Raw genomic sequence first — 21104 nt, forward strand, 5'->3', positions numbered from 1 at the left:
TTTGATATAAAACAACAATCAATTGAACAGTCTTATGTAGGTGCTTGTCTACAGCAATACTGAAAATATATTTTTCTCAATATAAATTTTAAATAACTCCAGACATATTAACTGTATATTTCAAAATAATATATCACTACTAGTTTTCTTTTTTAAATGAACATAAATAGATAAAGTATTTTTGTTTGTATGTTTTGTTTTGGTTTTAGTAAAGCTTAAAATCTTGGCTCTTACTGTGGCACAAGCCCAAAATAAGGACAATTTTTAGACATTGGAATTCATTGTAATAAGGCTGTACTTCAATGACCCTCACATCACCAAAGAATTTTACCTCCATCGTAGCTAAGCTGAGAGTTGACAGTTCTGCTGCACCAAGGAATGAATTGTAGACATGATTTTTGGATGCAGATTTCCTGCTATGGTCAAAGCTATTTGACTTGATAGATTGTCTTCATTCTCAGGCCACAGAGAACAGGTTACATTCATTTAAGAAATAGTATGTGTATTAAGATGGTCTATCCATGAAGTCATTCATTAACAATGGTTCTACTTGGAGGGTGGCACAGACATTAGGTGAGGATAAGAATCTGGCTCACTGGCTGTGATGATTTTGAAGAGCATTCATCTCAGAGAAAGAATAACTTATAAAATCCTCTTCTTCAAAATTGATACAATAGTTATAAATATCAAGCAATGCATTCAGTCTCACTCTGTTGTTCTCTTACATGCCACCTCTCAAGTTAGTTGTCTAGGTTTCTTTTGGCTGTATAAATAATTTTGAAGTAGGTAAGCTGTTCTGAAAATCATAGTATAGTGTAAAAACATGAAATAAACAATACTACTAATAGAGAGGCTGAGATAGGAGAAGCATGATTTCAAGACCATTATGTGGTACACAGCAAGACACTGTCAGGTACAAACAAGAAGAAAGTGTATATGGATTGTACAATATTGGACCTATTTCTCCAATTACCAAATTAGAGAGGCCACTGGATGACAGCCAACAAATTTCTAATTCCTCGTACTTTTGAATTTCAATCTATTAGGGTATGAAGAAAAAGTAATTGTTACTTCCTGTTATTTTGTTGTTAGAGGTGGAATTATGTTTGTGTGGGTTTGTTGAAAGATTACTTTCTTGCTTCTTCTAGGGTGTAGTTTTGCTCCTTATGTTGGTGTTTTCCAACTATTATCCTTTGTAGGGCTGGATTTGTGGAAAGATATTGTGTAAATTTTGTTTTGTCATGGAATATCTTGTTTTCTCCATCTATGGTAATTGAGAGTTTTGCTGGGTATAGTAGCCTGGGCTGGCATTTGTGTTCTCTTAGGGTCTGTATGACATCTGCCCAGGATCTTCTAGCTTTCATAGTCTCTGGTAAGAAGTCTGGTGTAATTCTGATAGGCCTGCCTTTATATGTTGCTTGACCTTTTTCCCTTACTGCTTTTAAAATTCTTTGTTTAGTGCATTTGGTGTTTTGATTATTATGTGATGGGAGGAATTTCTTTTCTGGTCCAGTCTATTTGGAGTTCTGTAGGCTTCTTGTATGTTCATGAATCTGTAGGTATCTCTTTCTTTAGGTTAGGGAAGTTTTCTTCTATAATTTTGTTGAAGATATTTATTGGCCCTTTAAGTTGGGAGTCTTCACTCTCTTCTATACCCATTATCCTTAGGTTTGGTCTTCTCATTGTATCCTGGATTTCCTGGATGTTTTGGTTTAGGAGCTTTTTGCTTTTTGCTTTTTGCATTTTCTTTGACTGTTGTGTCAATGTTTTCTATGGTGTCTTCTGCCCCTGAGATCTCTCTTCTATCTCTTGTATTCTGTTGGTGATGCTTGCATCTATGACTCCTGATCTCCTTCCTAGGTTTTCTAACTCCAGGATTTTTTCCCTTTGTGAGTTCTTTATTGTTACTATTTCCATTTTTAGATTCTGGATGATTTTGTTCATTTCCTTCACCTGTTTGATTGTGTTTTCCTGTAGTTCTTTAAGGGATTTTTGTGTTTCCTCTTGAAGGGCTCCTAGCTGTTTCCCTGTGTTCTCCTGTATTTCTTTGAGGAAGTTATTTATGTCCTTTTTAAAGTCCTTTTTCATCATCATGAGGAGTGATTTTAGATCTGAATCTTGCTTTTCTGGTGTGATGGTGTGTCCAGGACTTGCTATGGTGGAAGAATTGGATTCTGATGATGCCAAGTAACCTTGGTTTCTGTTGCTTATGTTCTTATGCTTGCCTCCCACCATCTGGTTATCTTTAGTGCTACCTGCCCTTGCTAAATCTGACTGGAGCCTGTCCTTCCTGTGATCTTGGTTGTGTGAGAACTCCTCAGAGTCAAGCTGTCTCTGGGTTCCTGTGATTCTGGGATCCTGTGATCCTAGCCTTGTTAGAGCACCTGGGAGTAGAGCTTCCTCTGGGTATTATGGGACTCTCTGCAGAGTTTGCATCCAAGGTCTGCTTAGGGCACCGGCCCAGACAGACCAGAAGGAACCCGTGCCACTGGGTTGTTGAAATTCCTGTGTGCCAGGGTATGGCTGGTCCCAGTTACTCCCGGTGTTGGGAGAGATGTTATGTCCTCCTCACTTCTGATCCTCTCTTCTTTTTTATTTCTTCCCCCTCCCTCCCCTCCTCCTCTTCCTCCTTTCCTCTCCTTACTGAACTGCTACAACTATGGTGAGAAGCCATAGACATTTGTTGTAGTCAAGTCCCCAGGGTGTGAGTCACGTTTTGAAGGCCAGTCTGTGGATAAAAACTCGTAAGCTCAGTAGATCACAAATGTGGTCTGCACATTGGAAAAGTTGAAAAACAGATTTTTAGATTCTGTCCTAGATTTTGATTCAGAAGATGGGATGTAACTCAGTTCATTTGACCATTCCATCCATATAATTATGTGTTTTTAAGAATTATAGTGTAGTGCAGATAGTATGAAATACATTAGAAAAACCCCTACTTTCCAAAAGGGTGCATTAGTTACCTAAACTTTCTTTCTTTCAGTTGAAACAAATTTAAGTCTTACAGATAAGTTTTTGCCCCAGATCCAAACTTGTATCTGTCAGTTAAAAAGTTGTAGTTTATTTTTTGGTTGTTTTGTTTTGTTTTAATTTTAATTTTTTTTTCAAGTTTTGGCTGAGGTCTAGTTGGCTGTAGTGGCGGGGGGAGATGTCAGCCAATGGCTTGCTTTGATAATCTTAATATCATTGAGTATTTCCTGCATGCCAGGCTGTGTTCTAAGCATTTACTCTTTCTCTGGGAGTAAACCTAGAAGGCGAACCTGTAGTGCTCAAGTTGCCCTTCATTAATGACAGGTCAGTTCCTAGGGTGGGGTCTCAGACAGGTCTCACAGAGCCATGCTGCTATTGCTGCCTACTATGGCTTTCTTTTGTTTTAATGAGAGTGCGTCCAGATGAACACTATCAAATGCCTACGCAGGAGACTGAAATGGCTACTTCTAACAACACACTAAGACAACAAGGGGACCACACCTTTGAAAATGCCTGCTTCTATCAACATACTTACTAAGAGAGCAAAGGTCTCTCTTATCTTTAAAATCAAACTGGCTGGTACCAGTTCTCATGATGTCACACTCAGGTCTTAAAACCTGCTTTATGTTGGAGTCCCAAAACAGAAGCACAAATGAAAACAGTGCTGGAGAGGAGTGGATTCCAGTGTGATGCTCAGCTTTAGTAACTGGTATCTGTCGCAGAGTCTCCTTGGAGTTAAAGCTTTCCCCAGTTTGCTGCGGGTACCTGTTACTGCTTGCCACAGTAGATGAGACTTTATCATACCATTGCATAAAGTTTTTGCTGTGAGCATCGATCGAGGTATGAGTTTCTGTCATGCCTTGATCAAAAGAGCACCTCTCCTGTCTTAGCTATGTGTAAGGTTGGATTGTGCTGCAAGTGCAGTTAGATTTTAAATTCATTGTCAATGTAATGCAGTACAATGCACAACCCCTCAGCCCTCTGGATATGCTGAGCACTCAGTGGTTAACTAAGATTGCTATGATATATAAAGGAGAGAGAAAAGTTAGCACCGTCTAGGATTGACATGGTTTGATAGCAGAGCTCACAATGAGTATAAAGGCTGTTGCCAGACCAGCCTGTGGGAGAGTTACAGCTGAACACTGGAGAACTGGAGCTTGCTTAAGAGGTTGGAGAACTTTAAAAGTTTAGCAAAAACTACCTACCACAGTCTTCTGGACAAAATAATGTCTGGTATTTGTGTAATGATAAATGATATTTTTGGGTCTCAAGTTTTTAATAGAAGAGAGAATTAAAAGGAAACTGTACCAAAAATAGATAGAGGAGGTCAGATAACACTAACCATCAGATGTTCAACTACTTAATCCAAATTTATGTATTTATAAAAGCTAGTGGAGTCAGCCTGTAGGTTCCTGAGCCTATATAGGTCTATAAGAGACAATGAGTGAAGGTGCTCTTGCTTTCAACATTATCCATTTTGATTAGAAAGGTAGCAGAACTCTTAGACACAGATTTTTAACTAGGTTGAATCTAACTTAAATAAAATTTGCTTCAAAGCCAAAAATGAACCATACCAATATATCCAACTTAACTGATTTTAACTATTTTAACAAAGTGGGTTTCCAAATGAATGTTTGCTTGACATTTTAAAAAGATTTCACATGAATTACTGGGAGATGTCAGGCTCATACTTAGCAATTCATGTGAAGCCTAGTCCAGGTGAAAAGCATGCCGGCCAAAGCCTTTGTCTTCTGAGTACCGACCGCTGTTCACTTAACCATTGCGAAGAAGGGGCCGCTGGTCTGTTACAGGAAGTATTTAATCTCTACTGGGGTCTTCCACCCCACCTTTTATCATTCAGTTCCCAGATCAAAAACACATGACCTTTATATGTATAATAAGCCTTAGTCAGCACTAGAGCTGAGCAGATATCTACCCTCTAAGCTATTGGAATCTACTTCCCATCAGTAACCACAGATTATAACTTGCTATGTTCCATTTGGGCTGCTCTTAACTCCAATTGGCCAGCCCTCATAAGTCATAGCCATGTTGTCATGACTTACCTAACCCACTGACCCTTGGGATCTTCTTCAGGAAACCTCCTCTCTGTCTCTTGCCCAGCTATAGGCTGTAGGCAGTTTTATTCACCAATCAGGGATAATTTGGGCGGCAAGGTTACTGAACATCACTTGGGCCTACGTGCGGATTCTCTCACCCTTGGGGGCAACCAGACTTTGGAGACCAATATTTAGCATTATAATACACAGCAAAAGACCAAACCTGGGTGAGGGGTGTGTGTGTATGTGTGAGGGAATAGGGTCCCCACCCCCACAGAGGGAACCTGGAAATGGGATGTCATTTGAAATGTAAATAAATAAAATATCTAATAAAAAAAAAAGAGAAAGAAAAAAAGATCAAACCTCAACACTTGCCAGCAGAGTGTTGTCTCTGAGCAGTCCACATGTGCCTACAAAGTCTGATTCTTTAAAGCAAGGGATAGATAGTATTCATTTGTTAGCATGAGCCAAATACTAAATGGTTTTGCTTCTGTGTCTTTGTCACAGTGACTCAGCCCGGCTGCTATAGGGGAGAGCAACTCTAGAGCCCAGACAGTATCGAAATGAGTAGGAATGACAGTGTTCCAGTAAAACTTTATTTACAAAAACAGACAGCACCCAGGATTTGGCCTACGGACCTGGAGGGATGCTCATCTGCATATTCTGACCGTGCTCTTTCCCAAGATACAGACTAGCAGAGCCAGTGTGGTGGCACACACATTTAATCCCAGCACTTGGGAGGGAGAAGTGGGTCTCTGGTGTACAGAGAAAGTTCCAGGACATCTAGGGCTATGCAGAGAAGACTTGTCTTGGAAAAAATAGGTGATGGAGAGGAGAAAAAAAAAAGATTCAGATTATTGGCATAAACAGGCATGCCTTTTAGTACACATCTATTTGATGTTCTCTGATCTCAGATGGCTGCGAGCCTCAGCATATGCCTACACAGAGACTTGAGGACAAGGTCTGTAAAGATACATGTGCACACAATAGTTTCTGTTTGGGAAGTTTAGGTATAAGCTATGAGAGGACCCACTCCTGTTCTGTCATTCATCTATGAGGTCTGAAGACTGTATTCCATCCTCAGAATTTCTGTTTTTCCTGAAACTATGGTCTCATCCTCTGTCCTTTTTCTTTGTATACCCTGGCATAGCTAAATTGATGCAAAAGCACTGGATTATGTTGTAGAGAGCATTTCTGTGTTAGGCCAAGTGACTAAATAAAAATGTTTATTTTCTTCTCTATGAAGAAAATTACCTCTAAGAGGGATTTGGGTTTCCTCACTGAGTTCTCTGCTGGCTTTATACCTAACGTTTGTCAGTTCCATTGCTGTGGCTAAATGGTTCATGTAAGGACTCTTCAGAGAAACAAAGAATGACATAGAAAATACTAGGCTTGTGAATAATAATCTGTCATGTTCTTAAAAGTGGTGCCACTTGATCTCAAGAGAAAACAGAAGCAAGAATATGCACAAGTTTTTGCCAAAACATATGCACTGTTGAGAAAGCTGCCGAAGTCAGTTGTGTTTACATGCAGTGCTTTATTACTGGCAGTTAATATAAGAGTCTCAGGATACTTTAACCTTAGAGGTGATAGCATACATGAACCAGAGATATGGTTTTGTTCTTTTCTATATTAAAAAAAATACTGTTGAATTTTTGACAGCAAAGTTTTCTTTATTTTACAGATTAAAAGGGGGAGGTTTTTTAAATTCATCAGCCTATTGGAAGCCAATTTTTCTTGCCTTTTCTTTTTTGATATTGGGAATTAAACCTAGGGCTCCACTCATGCCAAGCACGTACCATACCCTATCCCTGAATTACATCTTCAGTGTCTGTGTATGCGAGTGACACACACACACTCAGTCTAATGTGTGAGTTCATGTGTATACATTTTCACATGTGTGTATGTATGCTTGTAGAAGCCAGAGGTCAACTGTGGCTGTTTTTCAGGAGTCATCATTTTTCCTTCAGTGTAGGTTTCTCAGTGGACCTTGCAACCCAGCCAGTTAGAATAGGCTGGCCGGCCAGTGAGCCCCAGATATTCTTGGCCTTCCCAGGGAATGCCACCATGCCTTTGTTTGTTGCAGTTGCTAAGGATTGAACTCTGGTCTTCCTTCTTGTGTAGCCAGTACTTTTTACAAGCTGAGCTATCTCTTCTGGACTCCCAATTCTGATTTTACATTTTTATTTCAAGACAGGGTCTCACTAAGTTGTCCATATAGGCTTTGAGCTCACTGATAACCCAGGCAGTTTTATATTTTTCTTCTACTCAGCCTCTTAATTCGCTGGAGTTTTAGTCCTAGCCCTCCAGGCCTGGATCTAGTTTTTTCTTTATGCTAATTTTAGTGTCTAGCTTGCCACTTGGCTCTGTAGAAGTTGTGCGAAGCTTCCTTAATGTGTGAGGACTGTCACAGCAGCACAGTAGAAATCAAGTCGTTGAGAGAAAGACTCTGATTCATGAAGCCTAAAACATTTACTGTTTGCTGTGGCTGAACCCTGGCCTAGGGCAATGTTCTCCAACAGAACTTTCTGCCGTGATAGAAGTGTTCAGTATGGTCCGACTATTGTACTGAGACAGAGTTTGAATTGTTCCCTGTAGGGTAGTGATCACTGTGTTTAACACTGTGAGGCTGTTGTGACAATAGACCAGGTGCATTTTCTGTTGAGTTCAATGGAATGGAAACCTGAAGCATGCGTCTCTCTTAGAGTCAGGTATTACGTAGGATACATACAGTCAGTAAGACTCTACTCTGATCTCAACCATCCGTGTTTGTTGTTATTCCCTGCAGTGAAGAGGAGCTCCCGTATCATAATGCAGCTGCGGACCGGGTAAGTGTGGTTCTTCGTTTATTTGAAGTTATTGATGAATTGCCTCAAGAGGAATAGAATCTACTTGTGTCATTTTTGAGTGCTGTATTGTATGTGTCTGGCATTGTTAGAATTTGACCATAATTGTATTACTCTTAAGAAAGTAACTAAAATAAGCATGAAATGGGTTTAGGAGGATTTATGAAATTCTCATCTTTCTTTAAAAGTAAGGAAAAGGATAGTACTCTAAAATGTTCAACCCCAGCTTCAGGTTCTACCTGCATGAAACAGCCTCTCGGTAGCAGGAACTTTCATCCGCCTGCCCGACCATCCGTCCTGTCGAGTAGGCATGCGTGCCATCGATGTTTTTGTTTGGCTAGTTCTTTGAGATGTCCACACGGTGTGTTTAGGTCACTCCTTCCTCCTGTTTCTCCCTCCATACCTGCCCACTCAGCTTTGAGTCCTTTTTATTTTTAAACCCATCAAATTGTGGCTACCTGCATACTCTTAGATGTGTGGCCTTTACTAGAGAGTGGTCAGCCCTTAAAGAAAATGGCCTCTCCCCCTCCCAACAGCTATCAGCTGCCAAAATCTTCCTAGCCAGCAACTGGGTGTGACTTCTTGCCCACCTCCCTCTCCATGCTGGGATTTTGTCTTGCTTGACCTGTGCAGATCTTATGCATGCTGTCACAACTGCTGAAAGTGCATATGTCCAGCTGCCCTGCTGTGCTAGAAAACCATTTCTTATAATACTCCCCATCTCTGCCTCTTACACTCTTCCATCATTGTATGCAGTGATGCTGAGCCTCAGAGGAGAGGATGCGGATTGGGTATTCTATTTAGGGCATGATTCAAGGGCACTATTCTCTGCACCTTGAACCTTGCGCGTCTCTGTTAGTCACGTCCTACTGTAAAAATTAGCTTCTCTGAGAAGACCTGACAGCTGCCATAACCCGTGGATGGACACAGGAGTGAGCCATGAGGAACAGAGAATCCCTGGTGAGCCTGAGGAGCCCTCGGATAATAAAGCACACTGTAGACCATTCAGCTTCCCCAAGTAACAACTGAAACATGTCCTGAGGTCAGTTAACTACCTTAGCATTTTAAGGACTTAGACAAGTGACACAGTAAACCAGTCTGCTTTTCTTTAAGCATTTCTTCACTCTACTTAGTGAGGAGCTGGTTTTCCACCTGGATGTGCATGAGAAGTAGGGACTGGAAGTTTCAGTTTCTCAGAATTTCCTTACTTCTCCCCTTTCTCTTCCAAAATGAATTGGAGAATGAAAGTGAAGGTACTTTGTTTGTGTGTATTCTACTGGGGAAGGGAGCTGAGCTTCAGACAATGCAAGTAGAATTAAAAATGTAATTAAAAAATATTTTAGGAAAATTTCTAAGATCAAAATTTTCTGAAAATCAAAACTGTAACAAAACCTTAAGATGTGAATAGAATTGTCATTTTCCTTGTATGAAGAGTACTATGAACACCTCTTGCAGGCAGGTGATAGGATGCTGGATGCTCTGCTAAGATCCATAGCCAGAGGCTTTTCCAGGACTTGTAACAGCTACGAGGCTGAGTAACTAGCCTCTGCATGCCATGTGTTGTGTGAAGAGCCCTGACTACTAGTCTCCTGACTCAGTGATACCACCACAGGGCCCCTTCCTTCCCACCTTTCCTTCCAGCTCACATTTCATTGTAGCCATTACAGATGGTCTCTGACTTACAGTAGTTTCCCTCCCTGCCTTCTTCTCTCTTTCCCTCCGTGTCACAAAACAAACAAACAAAACAAAAACCCATACTTTAGATTCTGAATGTTGATCTTTTCCTTGGCCTAACACTGGTCCTCAGATCAGTCCTAGGCAGATGTCCTATTGCTGTGAGCTGGAGCTCCTTCCTCCAAACTCCAGTCTACAGTCTTCTCAGTTGTCTCTGAATCTGAAACCTTCAGACCCCATCTCACTTCTCAGCCAGTGCTGTGAGCTCTGCCTCCAGGTGACTTGGAATTTGTCGGGTTCTTCTCCACTTCTGCTACCCTGTTCCCTATGCTCCCTTCTGGAGCTCCCTGCCTTCCTACTTATCTTTGCTCCCTTTCTCTGTGTGAACTAGGGATTAAATACCTTTTGCAGGAAGGAATGCCCAGGAAGGGAAGCTCATTGTGGGGAGGGAGAGGGGGAGGGGAGGGGGAGAGGGAGAGCTGTCTAAAACTTCATTAGCATGGAGAACTCCAGGTGCTTATACTTGTGATCTAGTGTCCATGGTCCTGGGTGGGTGCCATGGCTACATGTTCTAGAGCAGGTACAGACAAGTAGGGAATGGCTCCACGCCTGCCGTTCTCAATTCTGAGACTCCCAGGGTTTGAGCTTATTCAATCTTAGCATTCCTGTGCCTGTCTAGTATCAGCACCCCACATGCCCTACCCTTGAGATGCAAAAATAAGTAGAGCTTGAGATCAGCCTGATCTTCATAGGGAGTTCTAGGCCTCCAGGGCTATGCTGTGAAATCCTCCTCATCTTAAACAAACAAAACAAAAGAAACCAAAACAGCAACAACAACAAAACTATTAAAATGAGGACATGTTTGTGTAGTTCCTTGTCAGCCCTTTCCTGGGGTGACAGAGGGCTCTGACATGCTTTATTCTTTCACACATTGTACTTGTTTAATATATGACTGCCTTGAATATTTTTTCCTGCATTTGTTGTGAATACACCTGTGCATGCTTGCATAAAATTGTGTGTGTGTGTGTGTGTATGTGTGTGTGTGTGTGTGTGTGTGTGTGGTATATTCACAGCATACATGTGGGAGTTGGTTCTCTCCTTCCACTAAATGGGCACTGGGAATTGAACTCAGGTTGTCAGGCTTGGTGACATGTGACTCTGCCTCTGCCTGTTATTTCACCAGGTCTGTGGCCTGATACACACACACACACACACACACACACACACACGCACGCACACACATGCACACATACACACAAACGCACACTCACACATACACACAAATACACACACAAACACATACACACACATACAAACACACACATACACACACACACACGCACGCACACACATACACACACACATAAACAGCTGCGAAGCATGCAGCTGACGCTATGCGCTTTGGTGCTTATTAAGTCTGTCTTGTCAGGTCATCATGGCTCTGCCTGTCTGTTATTCTCTAAGAAGCTGTTCCCCATTTAAAATAGGGACAGTAATCCTCCCTCATAAAAGGATTGATGTGATGTTTGCAAAATGACTAGGGTTCCCCAAATAGGCACTTAAACAAATAAACAAACACACTCATATTCATCCTGTAGAGAACAGTATTAATAATGGATTATATTCCTTGAGCTTATTGATGTTTTTAATAAGGAGGAAAGGTTATATAAAACTATGAATTCTCATAGCTAAAGCTATGAAATGCAGTTCAATATTTTGCCTAATATATAAAATATGAAAACCTTCCATTTTACATTTTTTTTATTTTATTTATTTGTGTGTGCACACATGCGTATATACACATGTGCCACTGTGGGTGGCATGTGGAGGTCACAGGACAGCTTACAGTGGTTGATTCTCTCCCACCATGTGAGTCCTGAAGGTCAGATTCCAGTCAGGCTTGGTGGCTGTCCAGTGTTTTACTCTCAGCCATCTGACCAGTTCTCCTTTATTTCTTCTAAAAGTACACCTTCGTTTTACCCAGCTTCAAGGCTTACTGATAAGTGACCACACATTACAGTGGTAGGGTTTCCTGTACTTCTTATCCTCTCCTGACCTCTGCTGGTGAGATCCAGGCATGGGGGACTCCAGCGACGTCACTCATGCGTCCTTCCTGTATGACCTGGGGGGAACCAGAATGTGTACTACTGTCATAGTTTACACAGTATGGAGCACCTCAGATGTTTGAGTTTCTCCTCATAAACATGAGTTCCTCCAGTGGGGGACAGTTGTTACAGACCTGCAGCTTAGTAGCAGAGTGAGAGCCCAGCTGAATTTCTTGCATCCCAAATGCTGCTCCCTCCCAGTACCCCCTTCCCCAGAGCCCCTCACCCCCCCCTTTACTTCTGAGAGGGTGGCCCCTGGATACCTGCCCCTGGGTGTCCCCCCCACCCTGGGGCATCAAGTCTTTGGATTACATGCATCCCCTCCCACATTTATGCTAGGGGCCTCAGTACAGCCTGTGTGTGCTCTTTGGTTGGTCTCAGGATACATAACATTTAAACTAATCTATGGCAACATTAATATATAAAATGTATCTTAAAAAAGAATGACTACTTCCTGAAGTGATTTATTGGTAATTCATAGTAATAAAAGTGAAAGTTAGCAAGAGGCCTCTGGCTCCTGTAGGACCACCCTGGCTCCTGTAGGGCGACCCTGGCTCCTGTAGGGCCACCCTGGCTGAGTGGCTTTGGGGTGTTTTCCTCTTGGTGGAGAAGGGGGTTGTACTTCAGGGAGTAAGAGGATGATGTGGAGTAACAGCAACACAGCAAATGGCAGCACAGAGCAGTCAGTCTCTGGGCCTTCGCAGCTTGGCCTTCTCTAAAGTCACAATTAGTAAAACATCTAATTAGATTTCGGTGCCACACTGAGTTTTAAAATTAAATGTATTTCTGGACCCATCTGCATCATTTCATTACTGATAATATAATAAGGACTGTTTAGCCTTTTGAAAATGGGAATTAACATTCTTTTGCTCACAAGTGTTTTTTTTTTATTATACAAACTTATAAAAACTTTGAAGAGTTAGAAAGTAATTACAGAGTTTTGTGAATATATCTAAAGGTAAGTTCTATAAAAAGCATTCTCATTGGTGAGAATCTTTTCCTAAATTCAGGATTTTCCTTGGGGAATGTATGCTTTCAGATCTAAAATTATTGGTGGTAGGTGTGCCATCTGCCAACGTACTGCCTGCCTGTTTGAGGCTGGAGTGAGGCCAGTCAGTGAGGAGCTGTAGTTTTCATCCAGGAAACAGGACTGCCTGTGTTAGAAAGATGGCATCTGGAGAGAGAAGAGGGTGAGTGCAGAGCACAGGATCATCTGCCTGCTCTGAGTGCCACTGCACTTGAGACTTGTTCTGCAGGCTTTTCTATCTTGGTCCTCTCTTGCAGGCCTGGAGAGCACACACCCCAGAGTATAAGCTGATCTGAGGAGTCCTTGCCTTTCCTGGGCAGTTTGCTCTTTTTATTGCTTTTCTCATATAGTTCTTACACTCCCAGGCCAGAGTACTTAGAGGAAAAGTATTTCCCTTCCTGGAGCTGAGAAAGAGAGGAAAAGCACTTTTTGTGGTAACTGGCCCCAGTGCTTAGCCCCGCCACACATCCCCCGTGGTAGGCTTGTTTCCTTCTTAAAGCTCTTGGGAACTTGTGTCGGCTCCCTAGATAGTGCTGCATGGTATTGGGAGCACATGCATCCCTCCCTCAGCACCAGGTAAATCCCTTCATAATCTTTGCGCTCCTCATGTAGGGTCCTTGATAACTTTCCATGTGACCTTGCCACCAGCCTTATTTCATGTGCCCCTTGCCATGGCATGTGTCTCCCTGTGTTAGCACATGCGTAGTCTCAGAGTGACAGCCGTGACTTACTTTTGTACATTATCTCTCTACCATTCTAAATTGAATTCTTCAAATAAAAGACCCCAACTTAGTCATCAAAAACATTTGCTAGAATTTAGTAAAATTAAATAAAAGAGAATTGAAATTTGTAAGGTTTTTTTGTTGCTTTGAAAAATACTTCAAATTTTTCTTTTAAGATTTTTTTATAGTATACATAGGATTTTTCTGATTGTCTTTAAAATACTAGAAAGCACAAACAAGCCCTTTTGCTGTCTTCTCACTCACATGGGGCATTAGGTACAACTCCTAACTTCAGCCTTCAACTGCAGTTGATGCTAGTCTCATGTTATCCAACTTACAAACAAGTCTGCTACAGTGTAACTTCAAAAACATTTTCTTTGGTTTTGTTACATTGTGATTTATATGTAAAGAAACTTCAAACAGTAACATTAGATTTGAATTTCCTTTTAGCAAAAGCAACTGGAAATCGAAAGGACTTCCAAGTGGCTGAAAATGCTGAAAAGATGGGAGAGGTACAAGAACACCGAGAAGGTATGCACGGTGGCGTCGTCTCCACGGGACGTGCTTGAACTGTGGTATTCCAAGGTTTACCTCTGAACTCACTTGTGAGGTTTCAGTTTACTGAGGCGTAACGTTTGATCTTAGAAGTCTTCATGTTGGAAGTAGTAGAATCCCCAGTTTAGAGTGGTTCTAGCAGTGTAGCTACACTGCCTGCCTGCGAGGTACTGAGGTAGAGTGCCATTGCGTTCTGCTGCTCTGCTGGGTCTCCTCTGGGCTCAGACATTGTGGAAGTTCCAGGCTTCATATCCACATCCTGTTGCTCAGAAGGAGCTGGCCTTTGGACGCTTGTCTGGATGCAGGAGTGCTCTCCTTTGCAGAGCTTCCAGGGACCCTCCTCTGCTCTGCACTGAGTCCGTGCTAAGTTTTAAACCAAGCAGAGGGGTGAGGCGGGTGCGGTGGGAGGACCACAGGTTCCTTGCATGGCTCCCTCCCTGGCCTTGGCTGCCGCTATGGTTCAGCAGGTAAGGTGCTTGTGCAAGCCTGATGACCTGCCTTGTATCCTCAGAGCCCACATGAGTAAAGCTGTCTTCACATGGCCACAGGAATGCCGTAGCACCCCTCTCAAGTTTCAGTTTTGCTTGAAAGGCCAGATGTTGTCAGGAGCAACAAACACAGTGTATTTATTGTAAGGAAATGTCTGCCAAATACAGCTCCAAATCTGAACAGCCACAGAATTGCAGTCAGGTAGTTCTTTAAAGTATAATGGCGTTCTGTGAGATCAAGGAGTTAGTGCAATTATCATCCCAAACCCTAGGGAAGTATCTTTTTCTGAGTAAGCATTGTATTCGAGTGGTGCAAGCGCATCGCTGCAACCTGTGCCCAGGAGCTTAGAGGTTTTTTACTTAGTGCCTTCTGGGCTGCATCAGGAACATTGCTGTGTGAAACTGATTTTTGAGAACACTGTAGAAAGTGCAGTAACGCAGTAACCCAGGTAGCCCTGCTGCCTTGGTCTGTGCCTAGTGGTTGGAACTTCACTGCCATCTCTCTCTCCTGTCAGTGCAAAAGTCACAGTGAAGCAAGAGGTGGCATTGTGTCCATCCTTGGAAAATGATTTTGGCCCTATGCTTGCAAACCACTGACGTCTCACTGTCACGTGAGTGAACTTTACAGATGTAATAAAGGCGGTTCAGCACATAGCTCCACCGTGTATACACAGGTGTGATTTTAAAGGGATGGGGCTCCGGGGGTCTGATGGGCTAACTTAGGGAGACTAGCACTAGTGTGGCTTATAGACAACACCTAATAAATGTGAGCTAGCTGTGCAAAGTTTTTAAAAAAGGAAAAAAAATCCTATAGCAAAACATATAGCCAACTTTAGAGGTTTTCTTTTCTATTTCTTTAGTCTTTAAATTTTAAAAATTACATTTGTTGAGTGTGTGTATGTATATGGCTACATATGTATTACAATGTGTGTTTGGAAGATAAAGGGCCATGTTTAAGAGTCTGTTTTCTCCTACTATATATGGGCACTGGGTTTTGAAGTTAGGTTGTCAGGCTTGGCCATGCCATCTTTACCTGCTGAGCATCTCACTGACCCATGTTTCTTTATACTGTTCCCATAAAATTACCCCTCCCATATACACACTTGTATAAATACAAATCATCTTATGTCAACATAACAAGAAGTGTATAGACCATCAGCCCCTTGGGTTTTAATCGTTCTGACATAGAAGCAGCCTAGAAGGAGGGTAAAGCAGGTGGGATATTCTGGCTTCACACTCCAGCCTGCCACAGCATAACTGTGTGGTAGGACAACAGTGGTGGCTATCTTTTAGAGTTGCTGTGAGGATTAAATAAACTAAATAATAAGGATTAAATAAGTAAAGTGCCTAGGAAAGGCTGTGTCCTGGTGTTGGGAAAATCAGAGCTCAGCAAAGTCCAGTAAGGGCTCTTTATTATACAGCTCTTCAGCTTTGAATGAGGACTATGACCTGCCATAAGAGGATACTCACTCACTGTGGAGATCTCCTGCTTATGGGATATCTCACACAGATATGTCACTCGTTTTTCTTTGTGAGCACCCCAAATATCCTTATTTTAAAGTCAAACTTTTATTTTATTTTACAGCAAAGTAAGTTCATTTTGTGTTGTAGAGACTTTGTTTTAGCATTGGTTTTAGAACTTAAGATATTTTTAAAAGAAGTCGCTTCAAAGTGGGGAATTAGGTGTAGCGTCTGTGCTCCTGTTTAATAGCACACCGCCCTCAGGTCTGCGCGTGCAGTGACAGCTCCTTCTCCTTTGTGGGAGGACCGCTCAAGCAATGATGGCAGGATGTGTTTCTGAACATCGCACCCTCACTTTAGGTTCACACTCAGTCTGATAAGGATCCGTACAATTACATGGCTTTATGTTACTCTCCAGCAGGCGTGCATCTGTGGAAGCCAGTCAGTTTCTGTAAAGATGAGTCCTTTTTCTGCTAGGCTATTACTCTGACAGCAACTCTGGCTAATGCAGTTCCCATTAAGAGGGATTTTAGCAGAACTATTTCTTTGATGTATAATTTTAAAGCACTCTCCCGTAACTATGGTGGTAGAATCATTTGATAATATATATGGTCCAAATTGGTTGTGGAAAAGAATGCACCTTCTAAAAGAATTATCACCTTCAATTCATACATTAAATTGCACTGATGCAGAAAGGTAACATTTTATTTTTGTTTCTTCTCTTTGGAGTCACTGCTTCCGTGGTAATGATGCAGAAAGATTCAGAAAATGTCTTACCACAAACATGGCTCTGGAGGAAACTACTTGGAGTCTTAGAGCTGAAGCTTCGGTGAAAGCTTCCCGAGGGTTGTGTTGCCTGTGTTGTGTGTCACAGTGCCGACCTGCCTCCATGGCTGGGGCTTTGTGTTCCTTCCTTGTAGGTGGGAGGTGTTTGTGAGATGCATGTTTACATCACAGGCACTGTGGGGTTGTCATGGAAATTACTAAGAATGTAGCGCTAGTTGAAAGATCAGCAGATGGAAACCACATTACCGTTTGGTCAGTAAACTGTGCTTTGATGCAATGCCTAATGTTTTATAAAATTTCTAAAACTTACATGATGATTGATGAGGTGAAGGAGAAGTGTGCAGCCATAGCAAGTGCATGTTAGTGGCCAAGCACAGTCACCCATAGCCTCTGAGGGTGGGCTCCACAGTCCCAGATACACCGTCCTGACACGTAAGTGCCCAGTGCCCAGCGTCTGTGCTGGAGTGTTTATTACATAGTGTTGTGTAGATGGTGGCAACAAGAAAGAAGATTGAGGCATGTGGGTAAAACAGTTCTTCCTGGGTACTTTTGACCTGTGGTTAAGTCTCAAGATAAAGAATCATGAATAATTATTTTAGAACATCAACATTATTTTTCTGTCAGTGTTTAGTGTGCATATTTGGTTGGATGTCAGAGATACCCTTTTTATATTCTTCTTAAGTTCAGTTATCTTACCATTGTTTTAATATTATCCACTCTTGAATTTTAAGAACATTTTCTGTCATTTTCCATATATTTGAATAATTCTGACAAAACAGTGTGCTGTGGACCCCAGGGTGGGGAGAGGTGGCTCATACCTTTGATCCCAGCACTCAGCATTCAGGAGGCAGAGAGGCAGGTGGATTTCTGGATTCAAGGCCAGCCTGGTCTACAGAGCCAGTTCCAGAACAGATAGGCCTATACAGAGAAACCCTGTCTTGAAACACACACATACACACACACACACACACACACACACACACACACGTGCAGGGGCGCATGTACACACAGAGTCCATAGTATTCATTTGTGGGTGTGGATATGATATGGGAGAGGGCAGAGATTGACAACAGTATTGTCCTCAGTCGCCTGTGCCTTAGTGCCTGTGTCTAATGGAGTGTTGTACCTGCGGATGTGCATTGTATGCTGGGAAATGAGATTAGAACTCTGCTGTTTTGCTGTCACTCTCATTGAAGCTGGCATCTGCTGTTTCAGCTAGGCTGGCTGAACAGTGAGCTCCCACAGTCAGCTGTTGCATGGGAGCTAGAGAATTGAACTTGGATCCTCACATGTGCAGATCCGGGGCTCTCCCCCACAGAGCCACCTTCCCATTGTCACGGCAGCCAACCTCAAGTCAAGGCTTGACTTGGATCATTTTGTTTTGCTCATACTAGGAATTTAACCTAGAGCCTTATGCATGCTATGAAAGCATTCTCACTGAGCTCCAGACCCAGCCCTCACCTCATCGTTGGTACAGGCTCTCTACTACTGGCCTCAACTCATCAATTTATCTGGAGTGGATAGCCAGCAACCCCTAGGTTGCCTCCTGTCTGCCTCCCTAGCACTGGGATTACAGGCACATATTACTGTGCTGGGCTTTACATAGGCTCTTCCTTCTTTTAAATAGTTGGTAACATTTTAGGTTTATCACTGGGCAAGTTATTTATCTTCTTTATGATTTACTTTCTGTGTATGTACAATTGAGTTGTTGGGATAATTAAATGTCACATACATACAGCAACAAGTTTAAAATAGTTTCCTGTGTATAGTGAATGCTTATGTATAGTAAATGGAGAACCACGGTTAGTTGGTACTGTGGGTGAGAACATTGATAGGACATTGATATGTTTAGTAAATGCTTATGTGTAATAATAAGTGGAGAACCAGGTTAGTTGCTACCATGAGTGAGGACATTGACAACATGTCAGCGCTTCTTCTGAGCGCCCGGCTCTGGATAGCCTGCTGACCATTAGAGTTTCTATTTCTTTCTGGAGTTTTCTTGCTTTTTTTCTCTTACTCTAACAGTGACAACTTGATTCCCCAAAATTGGAAATGCTGTAGAATCCAAAACTTTGTCGTACTCACAGGATGCTAGAAGTAGACAGCTGCACATGTGGTCTCATTGGGACAGATCACAGTCAAACCTGACGATGATACTACCTGAAGGTGCTGGGTGTGGTGGTACAAACTTAGTTCTGGGGAGGTACAAAGAGTCAGTACCCTGGGGCTTACTGTCAGTCAGCCTAGCCTGCCTAGACAGTACCCGACCAACAGAGGCCTTGCTTCAAACAATGAAAGTAAACCGTACCTAAAGAATTATGAAGAACACCTATGGTATCATTTGGCCTTTGCTTACACATGTGTAAGATGTGTCTGCATATATGTGCCCACCCCCTCCCAAACACACGCACACACACACCCTTCCAACTTATTTGTATAATTTGTGTATGAAACAAAAGAATGTAATGCTTAGACTTGGTTTTATTTCCTAGATATGTCATTAGTTATAAACAAGTGTTGCAAAGTCTAAAGAAATATGTAAAATCCCAGACTCTCCTTAAGGGCTCCTGTGATAATTTATCAATCATTTCTTGGTTTGTCTGTGCGCTTTTAAATTTCAAATGTTGTTATGTATCACATTGTAATGGCCTTGATGCTCACTTTGAATGGGCTTTAAATACATACTTATAGAGAAGAGGGCTATGTATCCTCAGGGTAACTACATGCATACTTCGAGGACTCAGATGATCATGCCTACCTAGGGACCTAGTTCTTTGAAAATCAACATTTTGGCTGGGAATGGAGCTCAGCTATGTGCACATGTGTGGCTTGATTCCCACACAGTTGGGAGAGGAGGAGTCCTTGCCTTTTTTCTGACCAGATGGGGTTAGTGCCATTTACACAGATGGATGCAGGGTAGGGCACAGCTAAGGTCTGAGGTGGGGCTCCAGGCAGGGGTGCTTTCTGCGAGGGTCATTTGAGCACAAGACCACTTTCTGCAATTTGGCCCACCTTCTACCTGTATGGGGGAAGGTAGTGTATAACAAAGAAATGTATAAATAAGATGTTTACATTTTACCAATAGTACCGGCTCTGCTCTTGCAACTCCAAGGGACACATCTGTAATAGTCAAGCATACTATAATACCAATTTACCAAGGGTTCCTGACATTTCTTTCTTTTTTTCTTTTTCCTGTTTTCTTTTGGTAGTTCTTTATTTTTTTCCTTCTGTGATTATGTTTCACTTTTAGGATCTAAGAACATGGAAGTAACAGAATCTAATTGAATTAACTAATTAAAATTTATTTTTAAAAAATGATCATGCATACCTGAAAAAAAAACCCTGACAGATACTGAATGGCTCAGTGGAAGGACTGTCTAAGCTTTTGTTACCTTGTAACTTTGTCTCATTTCCTTTGTTTTAACCAGTTTCATCGAAGAATTTACAAAGGAATTCCACTCCAGCTCCGAGGGGAAGTCTGGGCCCTTCTTCTTGAGATCCCTAAAATGAAAGAAGAGACAAGAGACCTTTACAGTGTGAGTAGCTAAACCGACTATGCCTTTGAAACTAAAATGCAAAATAACTCCGTTTTTTAAAGTGATGTGATATTCTACCGGTTGACAATGTTTTGAGATCATGTTACACCGAGATTTGGACACTTAACCGGCTTGTTTTCTTAGTGCCAGCAAACTCAGAATTTACAAGTATCATCTGTATCAGCCAGTATCATGGGACACTGACAGTGATCCGTTAGTGCTGAGGCATACTTAGAAGGAAAACTGACTTGCACTTTCTTGTTCTGGTAATAAGGAGGTTTGGATCATGTTAGAGTTTATGGTGAACACAAAGACAGAACCTCATTTTCCAGCACCTGCCTATATGTGGCTGTTCAGTAGGTCTGAATAAGGAAAAATCTGCTCCCAAGACAGTTTGGTATCTCTGTTTTATTATTTATGAATTAAAAAGTTAGACCTTTTGCTGAGTAATACTTTGATTAAATTGTATAATGATTAAATATACCTCTTTACCATTTAAGCCATACTCTTTCTTTTCCTTTTTCTTTCTTTTTCTCTTTCTTTTTCTTTCTTTCTTTTTGTTTTGTTTTGTTTTGTTTTTCGAGACAGGGTTTCTTTGTGTAGCCCTGGCTGTCCTAGAACTCACTCTGTAGACCAGGCTGACCTCGAACTTAGAAATCTGCCTGCCTCTGCCTCCCAAGTGCTGGGACTAAAGGCATTTGCTACCACTGCCCGGCACTCTTTCTAAACCTAAGTTTATATCTACCTTTGAAAAGAATAAGAATTTTACATCTAAAATTCTTATAGCCATAGGCTTTAGAGTAAATTTCTTAGAAAATGAATAGAATAGACTAGATAGAAATAGTAGAAATGAATAGAAAATCAATAGAATGAATTA

General features: G+C 41.7%; 1 protein-coding gene across 4 annotated transcripts in view; it reads left to right on the forward strand.

Annotated features, from left to right (window-relative positions):
- The window catches only part of Usp6nl (USP6 N-terminal like), a 125089-nt gene that overhangs the window by 72223 nt on the left and 31762 nt on the right, over positions 1-21104 (forward strand). For all 4 annotated transcript variants that reach the window (XM_031359350.1, XM_031359351.1, XM_031359349.1 and 1 more), the window contains 3 exons: positions 7816-7855; positions 13852-13932; positions 20120-20227. In XM_031359350.1, the coding sequence (XP_031215210.1) occupies positions 7816-7855; positions 13852-13932; positions 20120-20227 (229 nt within the window). The remainder of the gene's footprint in view (positions 1-7815; positions 7856-13851; positions 13933-20119; positions 20228-21104) is intronic.

The sequence above is a fragment of the Mastomys coucha genome, unplaced genomic scaffold (genome assembly GCF_008632895.1).
Source record: "Mastomys coucha isolate ucsf_1 unplaced genomic scaffold, UCSF_Mcou_1 pScaffold7, whole genome shotgun sequence".
NCBI classification, from domain to species: Eukaryota; Metazoa; Chordata; class Mammalia; order Rodentia; family Muridae; genus Mastomys; species Mastomys coucha.